Source organism: Cervus canadensis, chromosome 12 (genome assembly GCF_019320065.1).
Source record: "Cervus canadensis isolate Bull #8, Minnesota chromosome 12, ASM1932006v1, whole genome shotgun sequence".
In the NCBI taxonomy this organism is placed as follows: Eukaryota; Metazoa; Chordata; class Mammalia; order Artiodactyla; family Cervidae; genus Cervus; species Cervus canadensis.
In genome coordinates this window covers 41,806,118-41,826,829 of record NC_057397.1, presented here as the reverse complement: position 1 = coordinate 41,826,829, position 20,712 = coordinate 41,806,118, and the positions used below count along the sequence as shown (strand labels likewise).

The window sequence follows — 20,712 nt, the reverse complement described above, 5'->3', positions numbered from 1 at the left end:
AACACACTGACTGCAATCAAAAGCACAAACCTACACAGCAAAAAGGCCACCAGGGGTGTTCTCGATGCTTCCCGGGGCGACACTCCGCAACCTGCTCACGTGCAGAAGTCCAGCTCATCACACAGAATTATTTTCAGGGGATTTGGAACTTATTATTTAATAATGTTATTGCTGCCATCCCAGAGTGCGCTGATGGGTCTGCGGGCCTTGGTGAATACGGAGCAGGGCCCTAGACACCGGTCCCGCGTCAATTCTGCAGAGATAGGCCAGCACTCTTTGGAGCCAGTAAAAAAGATATTCATGTGAATGATTTATTTAATAGCTGAATTTTTGAGAAATTGCTTTCCACTTGAGGAACTGAATGAATTACCGGGTCTAATGAGCGGAAGAAAACGGCGCAAGATCTTCAGCTGGGCTTCCTGTGCTGCTCTTTGCCACCCGTCGCCCACTGCCCATCGCCCACTGCCCACCGCCTCTACTTGACACTGATTCCTCCCAAACTCTTCACGAAGAGTTGCCCTTAAGCCAGGTTTTGTGCTCCATGTTGGCAATAGATGTCAGACAGTCGTGATGTCCAGGGGCGAGGGGGAGCGCGCACCTGACCACACAGCGCAGGCGCGGGGGCTGCTGGCCCGCCGGGCAAGGGTCCGCAGGCCTCCTCCCTGGAGGACTCCCACTCCCTCCTCCCACTCCCTGCGGGACTGAGCTGACGATGCGAGGGGGAGACAGGCGGGGCAGGGGGAACCCAGAGGAAGCTTGCTCCCAAAGCAGAGGGCGTAACTTGTGCCCAGGAATGGAGAGGAGGGTGTGACTACCACTGGGGAGCTGCCCTGTGGAAAGTGAACGTGAAAGTGGCTCAGTCGTGCCCGACTCTTTGCGACCCTATGGACTATACAGTCCGTGGAATTCTCCAGGCCAGAATACTGGAGTGGGTAGCCTTTCCCTTCTCCAGGGGATCTTCCCAACCCAGGGATCGAACCGGGGTCTCTCGCATTGCAGGCGATTCTTTACCAACCGAGCCCCCAGGGAAGCCCTGCGGAGCACCTGGGCTGAAATGGGGGCGAGATACAGCGACCCCGCTAGAGAGGGCCACGCGTCTCCTGCCTGTGCTTCCTTCGCAGGCGTGTGAATCTCATCCCGAAGGCGGAGGGGGAACCTCTCAGGAATGAATGCCTCCCAGTCCCCACGGCTGTTAACAAGCTGTCAGCTCCTCCACTCCCGCATAACCCTCCTGCTGCTTGAGGCCCCTCCACTTCTCCCCTGGCTTGACTCTCCTGACATCCTGCTCACTCACCCTTTACTAAAGACTTGCATCACCTGCTCACAGCTTTCCTCTCCTGGGTGACATGAGCGACCATTATATAGGCAGCCTCACCATTCATGATGCAGTGACTTCACCCCTCCTCCACCTCTGCGCTTCTCCTGTGGCCAGGCCCTGGCCCTGCTGTCTGCCACGATTCCTCTCTCTCGGTCGAATCTCCATCTCCAGTACTCCACGCCTGCTCATGACCTCCAGTTCTTTCAGCCCTTCCTCTCTCTTGCTCCCACCCACTTGTATTTAGATCTCATTAAGATCTCATTAAGATCTCTGGTTTCTCTGCATTTGCTCCCCCATCTTTCGGCCCCTCCAGCCTTCACTCATTTCCTAAACTAAGATCCCACGGCCCTCTCTGCACACCTCTTCATCGAACCCCCCCCAACCAGGAAAATCCAGCAGCTGCCCCCCTACCCCCTCCTGCAGCTCTCAAAGCCCCCACCCCCGCCTCTCAGTGGAGCTGTTCTTGGTGGCTGTCTTGTGGTGTCCTGTTCAGCTTTCTCTCTCCTTATTCATAACTCTGATGTCAAACCTTCAGCCCAGGGCCCCGTCCCTGACTCCCCACAGAGAACCATGCCTGCTTCTGAGGAAAGAATTAAAGCAGAAAACCTCCATAAAGACATGTCATCAAGTCCCCGAGCCCACACTACACATGTGGCTGTGCCCGGGCCACCAGCGCTCTGCTCGCTCGTTATAGGGACGATGCTCCTGCCTGTGTATAAAGTGAATTCCACCTGAGCTGGGGACCCCACTCTATGCAGCCTTAGTAAAGACCTTGTCCATTTGTTATCTCTTCTCTCCTGGATCTCCAACTTCTCCATCCTACTGGCCCTTTCTTGTCAGCATTTAAATGCACTAGACTCCCACTTGGGCTTCCCAGGTGGCTCAGTGGGTAAAAATCCACCTGAAGTGCAGGAGACACAGGCAGACAAGAGTTGGATCCCCCAGTCAGGAAGATCCCCTGGAGGAGGGCATGGCAACCCACTCCAGGATTCTTGCCTGGAGAATCCCATGGACAGAGGAGCCTGGCGGGCTACAGTCCATAGGGTCTCGCAAAGAGTCACGACTGAAGCGACAGCACAGAGCCCGTCCATCTGAAGACAAGCAAATACCTTCTAACTCCCTCCAGGAACAGCAGCCTTCTTCCCTTCATGGCCAAGCTTCTTTCCAAAGTCGTTTATGATCCCTGCCTTGGATTTCTCACCTGCTAGTAACCATTCACTCCTCAACCCACAGCAATGTCACTTCCATCCCTACTACAGTTTCTTCTGTTTCCTGGCTGCTGGTTCCCTTGGTCCTGATGGGCTTGGTCTCCACCGCCTTTGACACTATAAGCCTGTCCCTCCTTGAGAGTCTCTTGTCCCTTGTGATCTCCAACCCCTGTCCTCATTCCCATTCTACCCCATCCATTCCTGCTCCGTGACCCCGAGTGCAGATGGGAAGAAGCCCTTAAGCATGTTAGTGGACGGAGAAAAAAGCTAGTGGGCACAGAAGGAGGAGCAGGCTCTTAGAGGAGGATGAAGATGGGCCCACTGGAGCAAGGCTTCAAGCAGGAAAAGCAACACCTGAACCTACTTGTGATGCCGGAGAAAGGAGGTGAAGAGGCAAAATGTGAGAGGTCATGCCTGGTGGCCTTAATTTACTGTAAAATGTAGGAGGTTAGAGTATCTGCTGTTTACAAAAAGCCCTAATTCAAAAAGATACATGAAACATGTTCATAGTAGCACTATCCCCAATAGCCAAGACCTGGAAGCAACCTAAGTGTCCATCAACAGATGAATGGATAAAGAAGATGTAGTATATATTACAATGGAATATAACAGTAGTAGTGTTGGTCACTCACTCTTTGCCACCCCATGGACTGTAGCCCACCAGGCTCCTCTCTCCATGGGATTCTCTAGGCAAGAATACTGAAGTGGATTACCATTCCTTTCTCCAGGAGATCTTCCTGACCCAGGTCTCCTGCATTGCAGGCAGATTCTTTACCATCTAAGCTACAGGTGCTTTATCATCTGAGTCACCAGGGAAGCCCAGAATGGACTATACTCAACCATAAAAAAAGAATAAAATTTTGCCATTTGCAGCAACATGGACTGTCAATCCTAAAGGAAATCAGTCCTGAATATTCACTGGAAGGACTGATGCTGGAGCCAAAGCTTCAATACTTTAGCTGTCTGATGAGAAGAACTGATTCATTGGAAAAGACCCTGATGCTGGGAAAGATTGAAGGCAGGAGAAGGGGACGTCAGAGGATGAGATGGTTGCATGGCATCACTGACTCAGTGGACATGAGTTTGAGTAAACTCCTGGAGTTGCTGATGAACAGGGAAGCCTGGCATGCTGCAGTCCATGGGGTCACAAAGAGTCGGACCTGACTATGCACGCTCACTCACATACATAGTATAGGTCAGGTAGTTTACATAAATTATTTAATTCTTCCAAAACCCTGTGAGACCAGGGTTCATTATATTCATATTCAGAGATCATTATTGTACCCATTTTATGCAAGAGGAATGAAGCTGCACAAAGCAACAAGGTTTGCCTAAAATCACTCATCTAGTAAATGGAGTTGCTGGGAATTAACCCTCAGTCTACTTGGCTGCAGGGTCTTTCCTTAAGCTCAGCACTAGGCTGAATAGTGGGGGGCTAGGGGCACAGATGAAAGTGAAAGAGGAGAGTGAAAAAGTTGGCTTAAAGCTTAACATTCAGAAAACTAAGATCATGGCATCTGGTCCCATCACCTCATGGGAAATAGATGGGGAGACAGTGGAAACAGTGTCAGACTTCATTTTTGGGGGGCTCCATCACTGTGGATGGTGACTGGCAGCAATGAAAAATAAAAGACGCTTTACTCCCTTGGAAGGGATAGTTCATTGACCATCTAGATATCATATTAATAACAGAGAAATTACTTTTGCCAACAAAGGTCCGCTGGTCAAGGCTATGGTGTTTTTCCAGTGGTCATGTATGGATGTGAGAGTTGAACTGTGGAAGACAAGCTGAGCGCCGAAAATATTGATGCTTTTGAACTGTGGTGTTGGAGAAGACTCTTGAGAGTCCCTTGGACTGCAAGGAGATCCAACCAGTCCATCCTAAAAAAAAAAAGGAGATCAGTCCTGGGTGTTCATTGGAAGGACTGATGCTGAAGCTGAAACTCCAATACTTTGGCCACCTCATGCGAAGAGTTGACTCATTGGAAAAGACCCTGATGCTGGGAGGGATTGGGGGCAGGAGGAGAAGGGGACACAGAGGATGAGATGGCTGGATGGCATCACCAACTCGATGGGCATGAGTTTGAGTAAACTCTGGGAGTTGGTGATGGACAGGGAGGCCTGGCGTGCTGCAATTCATGGGGTCACAAAGAGTTGGACACGACTGAGCGACTGAACTGAACTGAACTGAGGGGCACAGAAGTTAGGTTATTGGATGCTTTCAATCAGTCTCCTAGGATCATAGCTATAATTATAAATTGTTTAAAAATAACGGCTGTAATGTATTTGCCAAAATATTAGATGACTGTTAGGGGAGAGAGGTGCTGTTAGAAAGGCAGGTGATGGCTCAAACAGAAAGAAGGAGAGAGGCAGGTAGCTGCACAGCTGAGCCTCAGAAGCCTGGGAGTTTTCGCATGAGGGTGAAGGGGGACCTGCCCCTAGGGGGGCAGGTCAAAGGTGAGCATCCCCACCTGACCTCAGTGAGACTGACAGGAAACTCTGATGGAAAAGAGGACAGAATTCAGAGGAGGGCCGAGGTACAGTAGAGGGGAGAGGGTGAGGAATTACTGATGATGGAATGTGGGCCCCAGGGTACCAAGTGACAAAGGTGGTGGGAGGACCCAAGGGGACCAGAGCAGCAAGTGGGGGAAAGAGGGAGGGGACTGGATGTTGACTTTTCAGGCAAAGTGAAATGGACATGAAAGCAATTGCCTGGTGCCACGTACTCAATGGGTGCTCCATGGACCAGTGCTAGTCTGCACTCTGTCATCAGCCCACAGTGAGCTGGGTACAGAAACTGAGAGGAAGCAGCAGTTTAGAAACTCTCATAGCAATTTGACATGACCACATCTTCCACTGGCGCTAGTAGTAAAGAACCCGTCTGCCAATGCAAGAGACATAAGAGACACGGGTTCAATCCCTGGGTTGGGAAGATCCCCCGGAGGAGGGTATGGCAACCCACTCCAGTATTCTTGCCTGGAGAATCCCCATGGACGGAGGAGCCTGGTGGACTACAGTCCATGGGGTTGCAAAAAATCAAACACGACTGAAGCGACTTAGCACGCACATCTTCAATGGGTCATTTTCCCCCTTGTATTTGACAAAAGTATTGATCCATGACTGATTAGAAATTTCTTAAAAATTATCCTTCCCCACAGGTAGTTTCAGAAGTACTGACCTGTGTTGCCTCATGTATTATGATGTGTTTGCTCTCATTTTCCCATCTTGTTTGATCAAGGCCACTGGACACCTTAATACAATAGGCAGCTTCTCTCATCTTCCTTGTAGTCTCAAGGAAACAACAGCTAAAATGAAATTGGAAGAAAATGGACCACTTTTGCTACAAGATCCCTTTAGAAAGAAAATGAAGTTTTTGTGCTTTTTAATCACGTTTAACAGTGACTGAATCCAGTTTTCCAAACTCTCAGGGAAAGCTCTCCCAGAATTCCAGGACTGGAGATGTCACTGTGCCCATTCTAGTGGGAGAGAGTTTATTTTCCGACTTTATTCCTTGCCTGAAGATTACCACAAGTTTTAAAAGTAATTGAACTCAGTCTAGACAGCAGATTTCAGTGGTTGCTAAGGGACTAGATTAGTTCTAATCTAAGGGATGTAGTATTCATTTTTATTTCTGTTTTCTTACTACAGCATTTTAATTGCAGATAAATGTCTTTTATGGCTCTCTGGGGTGTAAAACACTTTTCTGTTAGCTGGTGGGCTAGCCAGGGGAGACCGTGTTTGTACACACCCTCCGAGCAGATGGCATTCAGGCATGACGTGTTTCGAAAGAAGAAAAACGCTTCTTGAGGCGTGAACAATAGCCGGGCTTGTCGGCGCAGGCCAGGGCCAAGCACTCAGGGCCAGCTGGCCGCACCCACCCGGCCGGAGACCCGGGGCCTGGGGCCGGGGCCGCCGATGCTGCACTCACCCCCTGACTGCCTCTTCGTGTCACAGGTGCTGTCATCCCGCAACCTGCTGCCACAGTCACCAGGCAATCAGTTCCTCAGATAAAAGATCAGTTGTCAAGCCCCAGAAACTCATTTTCCACATGGCGGCCAGGGTGAGCTTTTTGAAAAGTAAATCTGATAGCATCACCTCAACTTGACCTGACCCCTCCCCACCCGACCCTGCTGGAAACACCTCAATGCTTCCCAGGCCTTTAAGATAAGAGCCTTAGAGAACTCCACAGGCCTGACCCAGCTGCCCCTCCCCAGGGAGGGCTGCCAGACCCAGCTGGCCCTCCCCACCGCCCTCAGCCTTGCTTCTGAAGGCAGTCTGGCCTGTGCTCCTGTACTGACCGGCCCTGGGCTTGTCCACACCCTCAGCAAGGCTACGGCCAGTGCCCTCTTCCAGTCCTGAGCTGGGAGCTCTCCCCTTAGCCAGGAGCCCCCAATCCAGCCACTCCTACCTGGCATTTGTCACGTCTGTGGGTGATGGTTTAGTCACTGAGTCGTGTCTGAGTCTTGTGACCCCACGGACTGTAGCCCACCAGGCTCCTCTGTCCATGGGATTTTCCAGGCAAAAACACTGGAGTGGATTGCCATTTCCTTCTCCAGGGGATCTTTCCCACCCAGGGATCGAACCCACGTCTCCTGCAATGGCAGTCATATTCTTTACCCCTGCGCCACCTGAGAAGCTAAATTTATGTTTATCTATGTGTCTGATGAAGGTCTGGTTCTCCAACAGAGCACAGCTCTGGAGGGCAGAGTCTCTGCCGAGTTTTCTTGAGACTGTATTTCCAGGAACTATAAGAGCTCTTTGGCCACCTAATGTGAAGAACTGACTCACTTGAAAAGGCCGTGATGCTGGGAAAGATTGAAGGTGGGAGGAGAAGGGAACGACAGAGGATGAGATAGTTGGATGGCATCACCAACTCAACGGACACGAGTTTGAGTAAACTCCGGGAGTTGGTGATGGACAGGGAGGCCTGGCATGCTGCAGTCCATGAGGTTGCAGAGAGTCAGACATGACTGAGCGACTGAACTGAACTGAACTGAAAAGAGCCCTGAGCACATAGCTAGTAGTGCAGGAATGAGGGCTGAGAGCAGAAATAAAATCTAAATGGTCACTGGAGGCTTTGGCTGCTTGTGAGGGGACCTCAAGAGCCATGATGCCAAGAGCCACATCCTTGCCAAGGCTGGAGCATGTGGCACTAGTGAGGAGCCCAGCAGCTGCTCCTCGCTACACAGTTGCCACCTCTTACAGAGCACTTCTTGTGAAGCTACAACTGTGTCTTTATGAAAAATAATACCATCACCACCACCACACACACACACACACACACACACCCCAAAAAAGAAAAGCAACAACTGCTAATGCTGGTGCTGAATAAGAAGAGCAAGTGAAGAAACCTAACACTTTCCTCTTTCACGGGGGTTACGTGCTATGGGCGTGTTCATGAACTTGAAGGTTAATAAAGGCTAACACCCATGGAACCCTGATTCTAGTGAGGCTGTATGTTGGTACTCGTGTACATTTTTTCATTTAATTTTCTCAGCAGATCTGTTCTTTTTGAACTTTATTTATTTTTGGCTGTGCTGAGTCTTCATTACTGTATACGGGCTTTTCTCTAGTTGCAGTGAGCAGGGGCTACTGTCTGTTGCAGTGCGTGGGCTTCTCCTTGCGGTGGCCTCTCTTGGTTCAGACACAGGGTCTAGGTGCATGGACTCGGTCGTTGTGGCGCCCGGGCTCTCGAGCACAGGCTTAGTAGCTGTGACGCACAGGCTCGGTTGACCCATGGCGTGTGGGATCTTCCTGGATCAGGGATCTGACCTGTGTCTCCTGTGTTGGTGGGCAGATTCTTTACCACTGGATCAGCAAGGAAGCCCCTCAACAGATCTATGTTTTGTCTTCTTTTTTCTAATAAAGAAACAGAGACTCCAAGATGTTAGTAATTTACCCAAGGTCACACAGCTAGTAATGGCAAAGTGGATTTGAAGCCACATGATCTAACTCATTCCAGAGCCTGTGCTCTTAGCCATTACCTTTACTGCCTCTCCCAGAGAAGCCCAGGACACCTCCTTAGCAGATATATAGGGAGTCTGTACTAAAAGACTAAATACTATCTGTTCATTGAGGAATAGTTGTCTCTTAGTCTATTACTTGGGGTTTGAATTATGGATTAACTATCAGTAGCTAAACAACCTACTTTTAGCTTCTTCCCTTTCCATTACATGTTCCATTTTGACATGTTCCTGAAATACAGATTGGTCATCTATCTCTCCCCCAGGTTCAAAAGGGTTCAGTGACTTCCCTCTGCTTACAAGGACATGACAAACCACTCAGCCTGGCATGTGAGGCCCTGAGAACTGGCCCAGGCTCTGTGTCCTCATCTCCCATCCTTCTAATAGGACTCCTAGGCAGATTACAAGGCAAGGACTTGCCTAATTCCTTGCCTGAAATGTGCTTCTCCTCTCTTTGACATCCTGTTCAGTAAGCCAGGTCAACCTGAGGGACAAATCACATAGAGCAGGGGTCCCCAAACCCCAGGGCCATGGGATTGACCCATGGCCTACTAGGAGCTGGGCCACACGACAGGAGGTGAGTGGCAAGCGTGTGATCAGACTTCATCTATATTTACAGCCACTCCCCATCACTTGCTTTACCGCCTGAGCTCTGCCTCCTGTCAGATCAGTGGCAGCATTAGATTCTTATAGAGTCCCTCAGACAGCTAGGAGATCCAACCAGTCCATCCTAAAGGAAATCAGTCCTGAATGTTCATTGGAAGGACTGATGTTGAAGCTGAAACTCCAATACTTTGGTTGCCTGATGCAAAGAACTGACTCATTTGAAAAAGACCCTGATGCTGGGAAAGATTGAAGGCAGGAGGAGAAGGGGATGACAGAGGATGAGATGGTTGGATGGCATCACCGACTCAATGGACATGAGTTTAAGTAAGCTCCGGGAGTTGGTGATGAACAGGGAGGCCTGGCGTGCCACAGTCCATGGGGTTGCAAAGAGTTGGACACGACTGAGTGACTGAACTGAATGGAACTGAAGGAGCTCGAACCCTACTGTGAACCACACATACAGGGGATCTAGGTTGCTCGCTCCTTGTGAGAATCATCCTGAAACATCCCCCCACATCCCTAGGCCATGGAAAAATTGTCTTCCACCAAACTGGCCCCTGGTGCCAAGAAGGTTCAAGACCACTGACATTTAGAGTAACAATGAATATTACTATTTTTTAAAAAAATAATTCTAAGTATTATTAAGTCTTCTAATACTCAACTAAGTTTGAGAGAAAAGAAAAATTGAAAAACCTTTTGTAAACATATGATTAGTAAGGTTTTCTACAGTAGACTCAAATTCAATTTCAAACTAGGAGAGAATATTTAGTATTACCGATAATGTTTTTTTCCCCTGCCTCAACAACTTTAAATCTACCAGAGGGCCTTTGTAGCGATTTTCTCAAAGTGTTACAAATTCTACTTTGTATATCATCTCTTCGTGTTTAATTATAAGGATTTGAATTTACAGCACCAAGTAATCAGTAATTAGATAGTACTGTACCAAAAGAATTAAACAACGATAAAAACAAAAACACAACTCAGCAGAAGGCCATATCATCTGGTAATGTTTCATGTAGCATGATAACAATGCTTCCCAAGAAATATAGGTTAACTGAATCATTAGCTATGTATTCTTTTGATTTTTTTATTGTTGTTTTTAGTAACTTCCAGTACCGGTGGGAAACTTAAAGGTAATCCAAATACAAAAACACCCTGATTATACTAATGTTTATTCCTCTTTTTGCTCATCAGAAGTCTGCTTTATGACACTCAATAATTATTTTGAAATGTCAGCTTTTGGAAATGCAAAATAAATGCATATTTTATAATGATACATGCTGTATTGATCGTCATACTTAACACACAAATCAGCTTTTGTGTTAATTATCAATGAGACCTATAAAACATAAACGTGTATGTTAGATGTGAAAAATCAAAAAAGCCACAGAGCAGATTGAGGAAGGAAAAACGAAGGTCCCTGAAACCGAGAGATAGAAGAGGGGAAATCCATGACTGTGTGTATAGCAGGTCCCTCCTGGGACGGGAGCAAGTGGCAAGGGGACCTTCTCCCTACAGAGTCATGCCATTTCCCTGCGCCAGGCTCATGGAACTCGTTTCCAGGTTCTTAAACCTTTTGTTAAAAAAAAAAAGAGAAGGCTGATAATTGGAAAGAGAAATGAGCAGCTCCCATTCTTCAGTCCTGGAAGAGATGGCAGCATGGCCTGCTCAGGTGCGCCCCCTGCTGGCCTGGAGTGGTCCTGACAGCTGAGCTCGGGCCGGAGCCGCCTGTGCGAGGCGCCCCACCATCTATTTGTATGTAACCGTTTCTACAGCAAGCTTTTCTGCTTCACGCCCCCGAAGTAACCCCTTCCCTCTGTGGCCATGACTACATGGGAAGACTGAGGCATAAAACACTCAGAATTACTTTAAGATGCTTTACATTCTTTCCCTGGTGCTGTTTCAGTAGGTCTCATTTCTGGAAAAAAAAAATTAGGATCACCTTTACTCCCAAGTGTGAGAATCTTATAAATTGTAGATACTGTAAAATCTCTTAATGGTATGCCAAATGAGTGAGTGGTTTCTTCCCTAAGTGTATGAAACTGTCTTGAAAGTTTCTGTGCAGTGAATTTCATTGTGTGTGCTCTCAAGCTTGCTTTCTAGAAGTACTTTTCTCTGAACCAAGTAATTTGTCTTTTGATGGATCAATTTGCCAAGAGAGAGCATAAGGAACTTTGAGAAGGACTATAGAAGAAAATTTCAAACATTCCCATCTTTTGGTACCTTAGATTGAAAGAGTAAGCTTTGCTTAGTAATTCAGCACTATGGTGAACATCAGAGAGCCAAATTGTAATAATTTTTGTAATTTCATGATGAAATTGATTGAGCAGTTCCCCAACCTGCCTTAACTGGGAACCATTTGATTTTTCTCCAAGTCAGGAATCTTTTTTCCCTTTGTTGTTTTGAAGCGATGCTATAAAGTTTGTCTCTCAAGAGTTCATTGCTTTTACAAACTATACAGCACACCTGTGGATGAAAACCACCTTTGTCAAAATGTCAGTTCCTTTATGGATATGACTTATTAATCCTCCTCTGTGCTCCTTCAGTTGTTCCCTCATTTGAAATAAAATATTCATCTCTGAGGAGGCGGTACAATTTATCTAATGTCAGGGTACTATTAATGCATACATTTTTCCCTCTCAATGCTGACTTCATTATTGAAATGAATTTAAACAAGCCGGTTTCAATTCACAATGATCATTATCTGATGAGCCTTTATTCAGGGTTAGCTGGCCAAAATTAATGAACCAGAGTAACCTCTTCATCTCAGTGGCTCTTCATGTTAACGCAGCAACTACTCTCTGCCCTAGCCTTCCTCTTGTAGAATGTGGAAAAGCCAGCACTGGAGTTTAACACCCCTCACTGCATTTTCTCCCACCTTCTCCAGCGCAGTAAATGAGTCCAGTTAATGCTCCAGCCAGACACCTGGGCACATTCCCTTCTGCTCACCCCACACACCCTGAGCAGCGGCCAATCCTCCAAGGCCCCTACTGCTGCCCCCACCCTAGTCCATGAGACTCTGTCCCCCTGCCTGAACTCCTAGCAATTATGTTCTAACTAGTCTCCCTGCCCCTATGCTACCTTTCCTAGAACTCATTCTCCATATAGCAGCTCAGGTCGTGATTTTTAAAATATCAATCATTTTACATCACTAGACCTGCTTCAAGCCTTCTGGTCATGTCCTGTTCCACCTGGAATAAAATCGAAGCACCTCCCACAGCTAAAAGACCCCGCATGACCAGCTCAGCACCACTCTCCCCTTCTCACACCAGCGGGTCACTCTCCAAATGTCCAGCGCTGATTCCTGATGCCTCGCGTTCACACAGCTGTCTTGCTGCTGGGGGTCAATTTATCCTCCTCCTCCTTCACAATTAAGCTGAAAGGTCACCTCCTCAGAGAACCTTCCCTGACCCCGTTAAATGCAGCTGTCCACGGTCCTTGTCATGTCAAATTGTCTGTACCCGACATAGCACATTTCACTACCAGAAATTAGTCTCTCCCTTTTTGGTTGTTTGCTGATCCTGTGTTTCTCCTCACCAGCCTTGTGTGTTGTTTACCACGTATCACCCATGCCTAGAAGAGTCTAGCCCCATACTGCGCTCTGAATAAACGCCTGTTAGATGAATGACCGATGGATGAACCTGACACCTCCTAATAGTACATAAAATTTTTAATCAGATTTTTTTATCAAATAAAATTTTTGAGACATTGTGCAGCTTGTGGGATCTTAGTTCCCTGAACAAGGATTGAACCTGTAACCTTTGCAGTGGAAGCTCGGAGTCTTAACCGTGGACCATCAATACTGTATGATTTTGACTGAATCACTTAACTGCTGGACTTTGACTTCCTCATCTGTACAATAAAACTAACAAAGCATTGCATTTTCATGGGGACAATTGAAAGGGGCAAACCTGTGTGGTAACATGGCACAGAGAGGCAGAATGAACAGTTAACCATGTCCCTTCCTGTCTTCCAGGAAATCTTCGGAGGAGCTGGACATGGATAAGGTGACAGCAGCCATGGTCCTAACGAGCTTGTCCACCAGCCCTTTGGTTCGGAGCCCTCCTGTGCGGCAGAACGGTGAGCCTGCCAGGGCGCAGGGAAGGGTCCTCTCACATCAGGAGCAGAGCTGCTCTTTGAGGAAGCTCTTTTCTTTTCCTCTTTCTCTTCCCCTTTTTTCCCTTTTTTTGTTCCCCGGTTGTTTTTTAATGACATAGCACATGAACACACCCGTACTTTAAAATTCAGCCCTGTGTTGCACAAACCCTCCCAGGGCCAGCCCCTCCCCAAAGGCAGTCGCCTAAGCAGCTTGGAACACATCCTTCCAGACTCTGGTCTTTGCACTTACGTGCAGACTCATTCCCGACACACACAATGGACCCTCGCCCACTAGTGGGAAGTGAGCGGAAATGTGAAAGAAATGGACCCTGGAGCTACCAGCCTCCTCCTCATCGTCCCAAAGACCCCACTGCATCTCACTCCTATGTCTACCCATTGAGTGTACATTTACTGACCTCCACCACCTTTCCAACTTATCTTTAAGAACTTGTGTTCCATATTGCTCCAGGTAGGTGGAGATTGGTCTCATGAAGTTACTTCCCCAGCCTTTTTTTTTTTTTTCTGTTTGTTTGGAGGGATAGTTGGACCAAAGAACTCTGAAGATTAAGTATCTTGAAAAAGCATTATCCCAGGCTCCTTAATCCATTCTTTTATTCAGTATATATTTATTAGGTACCATAACAGATGCAGCCTGGCGTGCTGCAGTTCATGGGATTGCAAAAAGTCGGACATGACTTAGCGACTGAACAACAACCATAATAGATGGTTTGAATATATCATTGAAACAGTGTCCATACTCCTAGGTAATGTACAATCTTTTGGGGGGAAAAAAACTATCACAGCTGTATTAATAGCTAGCATTTATTGAGTACTTAGTATGTGCCATATACTAGGTTTACTTTATCTCATGTAATTCTCACAATTCTATGAGATGTTATCACTATTTTACAGATGAGTACACTGAGACACTTGAGGATTAGCTGACTTTAAACAGAGCTGAACTTCTTTCCATATCATTCTGATTCCAGATCTCCTGTCTCAGTCGTGATATAATATTGACTCATATAATTCAATATGATAAATCAGTAGGGGAGTAGGAGATGAAGCTGGAGAGCCTGGCAGGAAATCAAGGAGTCATATCTGTCTGGTTATGAGTTTGGACATTCTTCTGAGCTATAGGAGAGCTATTAGATGATTGAAACATTGGAAAGTTATAATTGAGTATACAAGACAAAAACAAAAAAATAAAACAGAAAAAAACCATGTGCGTGTCCTGAACCTTGGTGGTCACAGTGGGGATGCATATAGGGCATAATTGAGAAATAAGAAGAAGGCAGAATCAGCAAGACTTGGTGATAGACAGAGAAGATAAAGGAGAAGGAGTGACAAGGGTGACTTCTGGGAAGTCCATTCCCTGTGGTGATGAGCAAAGGCAGAGGAAGAGATCTATTGATGAATGTTAGGAGCAAGAGTTGGGGTTGCCGAAGAAGATGAGAGATCCAGCTTGAAACACGTTTAGTAGGGAGTACCTGGGGATCATCCAAAGGACAGCATCTGATGGGGTTCTGGGTCAGCCTGGGAGAGAGATCTGGGCTGATGCAGAATTGAAAGGTGACATTTTGAAGCCATGAACGTAGATGAGCTGACCCTAAGAGAGCTATGGAAAAGTAAAGGATAATGAGAAGGTGGCTAAGTGAGAAGTGGTGAGCCTCCTCCTTATGTAAGGAAAAGAACCCAGGAAGGTAGGGGGTAACTGGAGAAGCAGAGGAGAGCAGGAGAGTGTGATTTCATGGAAGTCAAGGGAAAAGCTTGTTTCAGGGAGCAACAGCTGAAACAAGGTCGAGGTGAAAAGGACTTCAGAAGGTCGAGGTGAAAAGGACTCAATTCCGCATCAAGAAGAATGTGATGGCTTTGAAAAGAGCATTTACAGTGGACGACCCATGGAGCGGAAGCCACATTGCAGATCAGTGAAATGTTATTCTGAGGCCGCCGGGTAGAACTTACCAGCCATGGAAAACCTCCTCTCAAAAGCCAGCCTAGTCACTGGCAAGCTAGAGCTAGGGTTTCCCCGTAATCTGGTTATAAACAGGAGGTGTTAAAATAAATTTGTGGAACATCCGTCAAGTCCTCACCCAAACTTACTGCAATCTATTTGGAAGTGGGAAGAATGATCAAGATGCTGGGAATTCAGATCAGTACCAGAAATCTGCAGTGCCTACTGTCTTGATTCCCCACAAGTTGGGGTGATGTCACTTCACTTAGAGTAGCTACCATGCTCTTGAGATGAGCCTGATCTTTCCTGATACCCTTCTCAGCCTGGCAAAGCTGCTAAAGAAAGATGATAGGAAAAGCAAGGCTGAAGTCATCCCCAAAACCTATTCTAGGAAAAAAGAATGACAGAATTTCATGGAATCCTCAGGGGAAAACCATAATTTTTATGTACTCATTCTTTTTACCATTGGAATTTTTAAATTAAGAACATTTTTATATTCCTTTGTATTGAAATGTTAGGATCAAAATAAGCCTTTTGCGTGTTCATTACAAACTTTTCTTAGCACAGTTATAAAGAGAGTGTTCATTATGACTTAAAAAAATAACTATCCAGATAGTAATCCCAAATATCTGATGTCTCTCATTTATTCTGCAAAAGGAAGCAAATTCTTAAAAAGGGAAAGCAATTTATGATAATGAAAGCTATTTTTTAGAAATGAAGATTATCTCCAGAATCATTGCATATCAGTGAATTTTTGAAAACTGTTGTGATCCTCTGCTGTGCTAGGAAAGGATCATTTTGTTAGGATGTGGGTCCAAAATGAGGGAGATTCCAGCAAAATGCCTGTCTGAATTTTTAGCAAAAGCTTGTTTAAGATAAGAAGACACTGCTCTCTAAAAAACACTAGAAATTGGCTTCTGAAAGATTTATTTCTATATTCCTTTGTCCTTCTGATTAAATAGAGTTTCTAAAGGAAATGCCATTCACAGAGAAACAAATAAATTAACTCTTGGCACTGGCAGGAAGCAGTGTGTAACCACACTGTAACAATAGTTGGCTTCAAAATTATTTCAGTTCCTCATCAGTTCAGTTCAGTTGATCAGTCGTGTCTGACTGCGACCCCATGGACTGGGAACCCCCCAAGCCTGGCAGCACGCCAGGCTTCCCTGTCCATCACCAACTTCCAGAACTTGCTCAAACTGATGTCCATCGAGTCGGTGATGCCATGCAACCATCTCATCCTCTGTTGTCCCCTTCTCCTCCTGCCAGTTCCTCATACTTAACATGATTACAGATCTTGCACCATGAACTTGTTTTATTATACAAGTGTATGCTTCAATATATTTAAAGCCTCCTGGGCCTGCCAAGTGAGTTTGTCCACCAGGTAATATTGCCTAAGGCCTTACACTAGACTGCTCTTGAAGTTATGTATTGAAAAGAGCTTTCTTATTTAGTAGGGGGAACTCCAGTCCCTGGAGTATCTCAGTCTCTGTGTAGACCACAGGGAGTGAGATGCTGGTTTGGTTTTGTTAATGTTATCAAGGTGTGAGCTTGCATAACAGACCTTGTAATTCTGCTAGAGCTTGGCTTTAATGAGATGGTTTACTTCTGCTATTCCACTTAAAACTTCATTCATCTAACTGAACTTTTTGCTTGACATAGTTGAGGAATATGCTGGAAACCTATAATTAGGTGAAGATAGTCAAGAAATTTTTCGATGAATGCTAGCATGTTGTTTGTCTTCAGTTCATTACTAATTACACAGACGTTAATAGCATTTCTTTAATGAGGCATTTTGGGATTTTTTTCCTTCTTGTAGTTAGGATATAGTTTTAATATATTCAAAATGCATGTTAATATGGAGGAGAAATTATCCAAAAGAAAGTCAAATTTATACAAATGCTAATTAAGACTGGGCATTTTGAAAAGTAAAGCAAATCTTCAGTGATTAAGAGAGCCCCTGAAGACATTCCAACTGGGCAAAAATCTCTATTAGCAAGCATTTCATCATGTTTTCTCCCACAAGTGGAAAGGTAAAATTCAACACCAATCTTATCAGTAATTATTACCAATAAGTTCTTTTCTGATCTCAGTTTTGCCAGAAAGAAACAAGGATGTTCACACCCAGGGTCTGCATATACTGAAGGAGAAGCAGGGCCAACTGGTAGACCAGCATTTGCGCCCCTGGCCCATCCTCGTTATGTACTAATCATGGCAAGTCAGTTAATTTCCTGGTGCCTCAGGGACTTCATCTGTAAAATGGGCATAATAATCCTTACTCTGAAAGATAGATATTATGAGAATGCATCAGATTGTGTGAATAAGCTTTGTAAGATGTAAGTGAAATAAAAGTGAAAGTCGCTCAGTTGTGCCCGACTCTTTTTGATCACATGGACTGTAGCCCACCAGGCTCCTCTGTCCATGGAATTCTCCAGGCCAGAATACTGGAGTGGGTAGCTGATCCCTTCTCCAGGGGATCTTCCCAACCCAGGAATCGAACTGGGGTCGCCTGCATTGCAGGCGGATTCTTCACCAGCTGAGCTACCAGGAGGCCCTTGTAAGATGTAAAACACACACCAAATACATGGCACAATTATTTATTATAATTAGCTGAATGGCAAATGGCTTTAGGTAACTAATCAGAAATTCTCTCTCTTAGGTTCTTAAGTCTTAGATCAACTCTATAAATGTATTCCAAAGATCACAGCCCTGTAAGAAATTCCTTTTAAAATGTTAAAATGTGGGGATGGGGTTTGGAAAAATACTGCAAATCATTACTCCCTTATAACATTGTCCATAAACACCTAAACTTCCTAAACTTAGTGAACCATAACATCTTTTTTTCTCCTTGTTTTCATGTATTCTCCACTATCATCCTAAGGAACTAGTGTTGCGTAAAGCAACATCCGTCAGAAAACTCTTAGAAAAGGCCTGTCCTGAGGAGGACATGGCAGCCCACTTTAGTATTCTTGCCAGGAGAATCCTGTGGACAGAGGAGCATGGTGGGCTACAGTCCACAGGCCCGAAGCGACTTAGCGCGCACACACGTATGGCTAAAACAAATGTTTATAAACAAACTATCATGCAACTTTTTGGAAAGTATAAATAGAGTATAACGCACGTCCTGAGCTGTTGCAGGTTACCGAGTGGGCTGCAGGTGCTTTCAGCAGCCGGGAATCTCGGCTCCCACCGCCCCTCTGACCCCGGCCTGGGCGCCCGGGAGCCGGGGACTGGGCGCTGACACTGTGATTGTGTGCTCCGACAGAGGGCCTGAGCGGATCCTGGAAGGAGGCGGGCGGCGTGCCTTCCAGCACCAGCAGCAGCGGCTACTGGAGCTGGAGCGCCCCCAGCGACCAGTCCAACCCGTCCACGCCGTCGCCGCCGCTGTCCGCCGACAGCTTCAAGCCCTTCCGCAGCCCCGCGCCCCCCGACGACGGCATCGACGAGGCGGAGGCCGGCAACCTGCTCTTTGATGAGCCCATCCCCAGGAAACGAAAGGTTGGTTTCAGGTTTCATTTGGGGGGAATCCGCTTCCTGGGGTGGTGATTTGGGCACTTCTCCAACACACGCCCCTTTTGATCGACAGAAACAGCCCGTGTTCGCCTCTAATGTCCTTTGAAGTCTTCAAATAAATTAAGGGTCATGATTAAAGACAAATAGAAATGATTAAAATATTACTATATTTCTTCCAAGTATGCATCCCCACCCCACCCCCAATCTCATCCCGTCTTCTCCCCTGGTTGTAAATTGCTGCACTGGTAACATCAGGTAACCTAGAAAAGAATCTGCCTGCAACACAGGAGACTGAGGTTCCATCCCTGGGTGGGGAAGATCCCCTGGAGCAGGAAATGCAACCCCCTCTAGTATTCTTGCCTGGAGAGTCCCAGGGACAGAGGAGCCTGGTGGGCTGTTGTCTGTGGGGTCGCACAGAGTCAGACACAACTGACGTGACTTAGCAGCAGCAGCCAGTATTGTTGCCTGGAGAATCCCATGGACAGAGGAACCTGGTGGGCTGTATATAGTCCATGGGGTAGCAGAGTTGGATAGGACTGAGCAACTAACACTTTCACAACACTTCCACCTGGGACTTTACCAGTATTTGGAAGTCAAAAAATTGAACTTCAGGCTTGGTTTGATAATTAACTCACTCTCTTCGTGGGAATTAACTTTTTCATCTGTAAAATAAAATTATATTTTACTCTTTTCTGCTTCACAGACTTATAAAGGGTTGTGGGAAAGAAGATTTTCTGACTTATGTTTATAAAACTAGATGTGAAATATACATGAAAGCTAACATGTAAACATATGTAGTATTTACATGCCCCAAATTATGTATTTATTAAATTAGAAGTGAAAAAGTAGATCTCGCTGATTTAATAAATTAATTTGACTGCACTTGTATTTAATCCTTACAGCAGTCCTGTATGGTATTGTTTTCCCATCTTAATAGGAAATTGAGGACCAGGGAAGTTATACATTTCACCCCTGTCACGCAGGTTAGAGGGCTTCCCAGGTGGCACTAGTGGTTAAAGATCCCACCTGCCAATGCAAGAGACCTAAGAGAAGTGGGTTCGATCCCTGGGTCCAGAAGATCCCCTGAAGAAGGAAATGGCAATGCACTCCAATATTCTTGCCTGGAAAATGCCATGGACAAAGGAGCCTAGCCAGCTACAGTCCACAGGGTTGCACAGAGTCAGAAACGACTGAAGCAGCTTAACACGAATGCATGCAGGTTAGAAAGGGCCAGCACTGCCATTCAAACCCAGGTCTGCCTAAACCGAAAGCTCATATTATTTTCATTCTCTTCATACACATTTAAGTGACTATGTTCACTCACAATTTTAAAAAGCATTTCTGTTTCATAGAATAAAGAAATACTACTGCAATATCTAGAAAACGTTGTAACATTATTTTTAAATCTCCATGTAAATAGACTTTTTAAATATATTTTAGTTTTTTAGTTTGCAGTTGGTAGCTTCATTATTAATGACTATTCACAAACAAAAATCCAAAGAAAACCCTGTGGACTGCAGTGCAACCTATTTTCCCAGTTCATTTCAAAGAGAAAAACAAAGAGATGGCGCTGATCCAACACCATCCGTCCCTGCATCTCTCTCAGCATCAGGCAGCATGTGTAATGGTGCTGGTGGTACACGCACTCTCTCTGCCCAGAGAACAAACAGGGCATTGATGTCATCTCTGGTCCTTCCCAAAGGCTGGGGCATGAAGAGTTGCTGTTTCACACGCCAGTCCATCGGGCAGGGTCCTGGAGCTGTCCAGACATCCTGTGGGTCCCCAGAGACCCTGGGTCTTGACTACCTGGGGAGAGAGGCTGCACTTGCATCTGTGAGAACCCACAGGCAGGACAGCTGTGTGGACCTGGAGTCTGTCCTGTTGCTTCAGGCTGCACAGACTTTGTCTCTGGGGCCTTCGGAGTGTGTGATCTTGGCTCTCATTAAGCACAGCCAAGCCTGTGGCAAAGACTCACAGCAGAGGGAGCTCCCCAGTGCTTGTAAGGTGCCCTGCTGGAAGGCTCATCACAGCTTTTCCTTTCCAACATAGCCA

At 46.1% G+C, this 20,712-nt stretch overlaps 1 protein-coding gene and 1 long non-coding RNA gene across 5 annotated transcripts in view; one reads left to right on the top strand and one right to left on the bottom strand.

Annotated features, from left to right (window-relative positions):
* Positions 1 to 20,712, bottom strand: part of LOC122451394 — a 98,489-nt gene that overhangs the window by 4,913 nt on the left and 72,864 nt on the right. For 2 of the 3 annotated variants that reach the window (XR_006272403.1, XR_006272404.1), the window contains one exon: positions 5,705 to 5,831. The exons of the other annotated variant lie outside the window; for it this stretch is intronic. This is a non-coding gene — a long non-coding RNA (uncharacterized LOC122451394). The remainder of the gene's footprint in view (positions 1 to 5,704; positions 5,832 to 20,712) is intronic. 3 annotated transcript variants of the gene reach the window in all.
* ZNF704 (zinc finger protein 704) overlaps positions 1 to 20,712 on the top strand; it is a 250,294-nt gene that overhangs the window by 181,591 nt on the left and 47,991 nt on the right. For both annotated transcript variants that reach the window (XM_043484182.1, XM_043484184.1), the window contains exons 3-4: positions 13,072 to 13,175; positions 18,413 to 18,645. In XM_043484182.1, the coding sequence (XP_043340117.1) occupies positions 13,072 to 13,175; positions 18,413 to 18,645 (337 nt within the window). The remainder of the gene's footprint in view (positions 1 to 13,071; positions 13,176 to 18,412; positions 18,646 to 20,712) is intronic.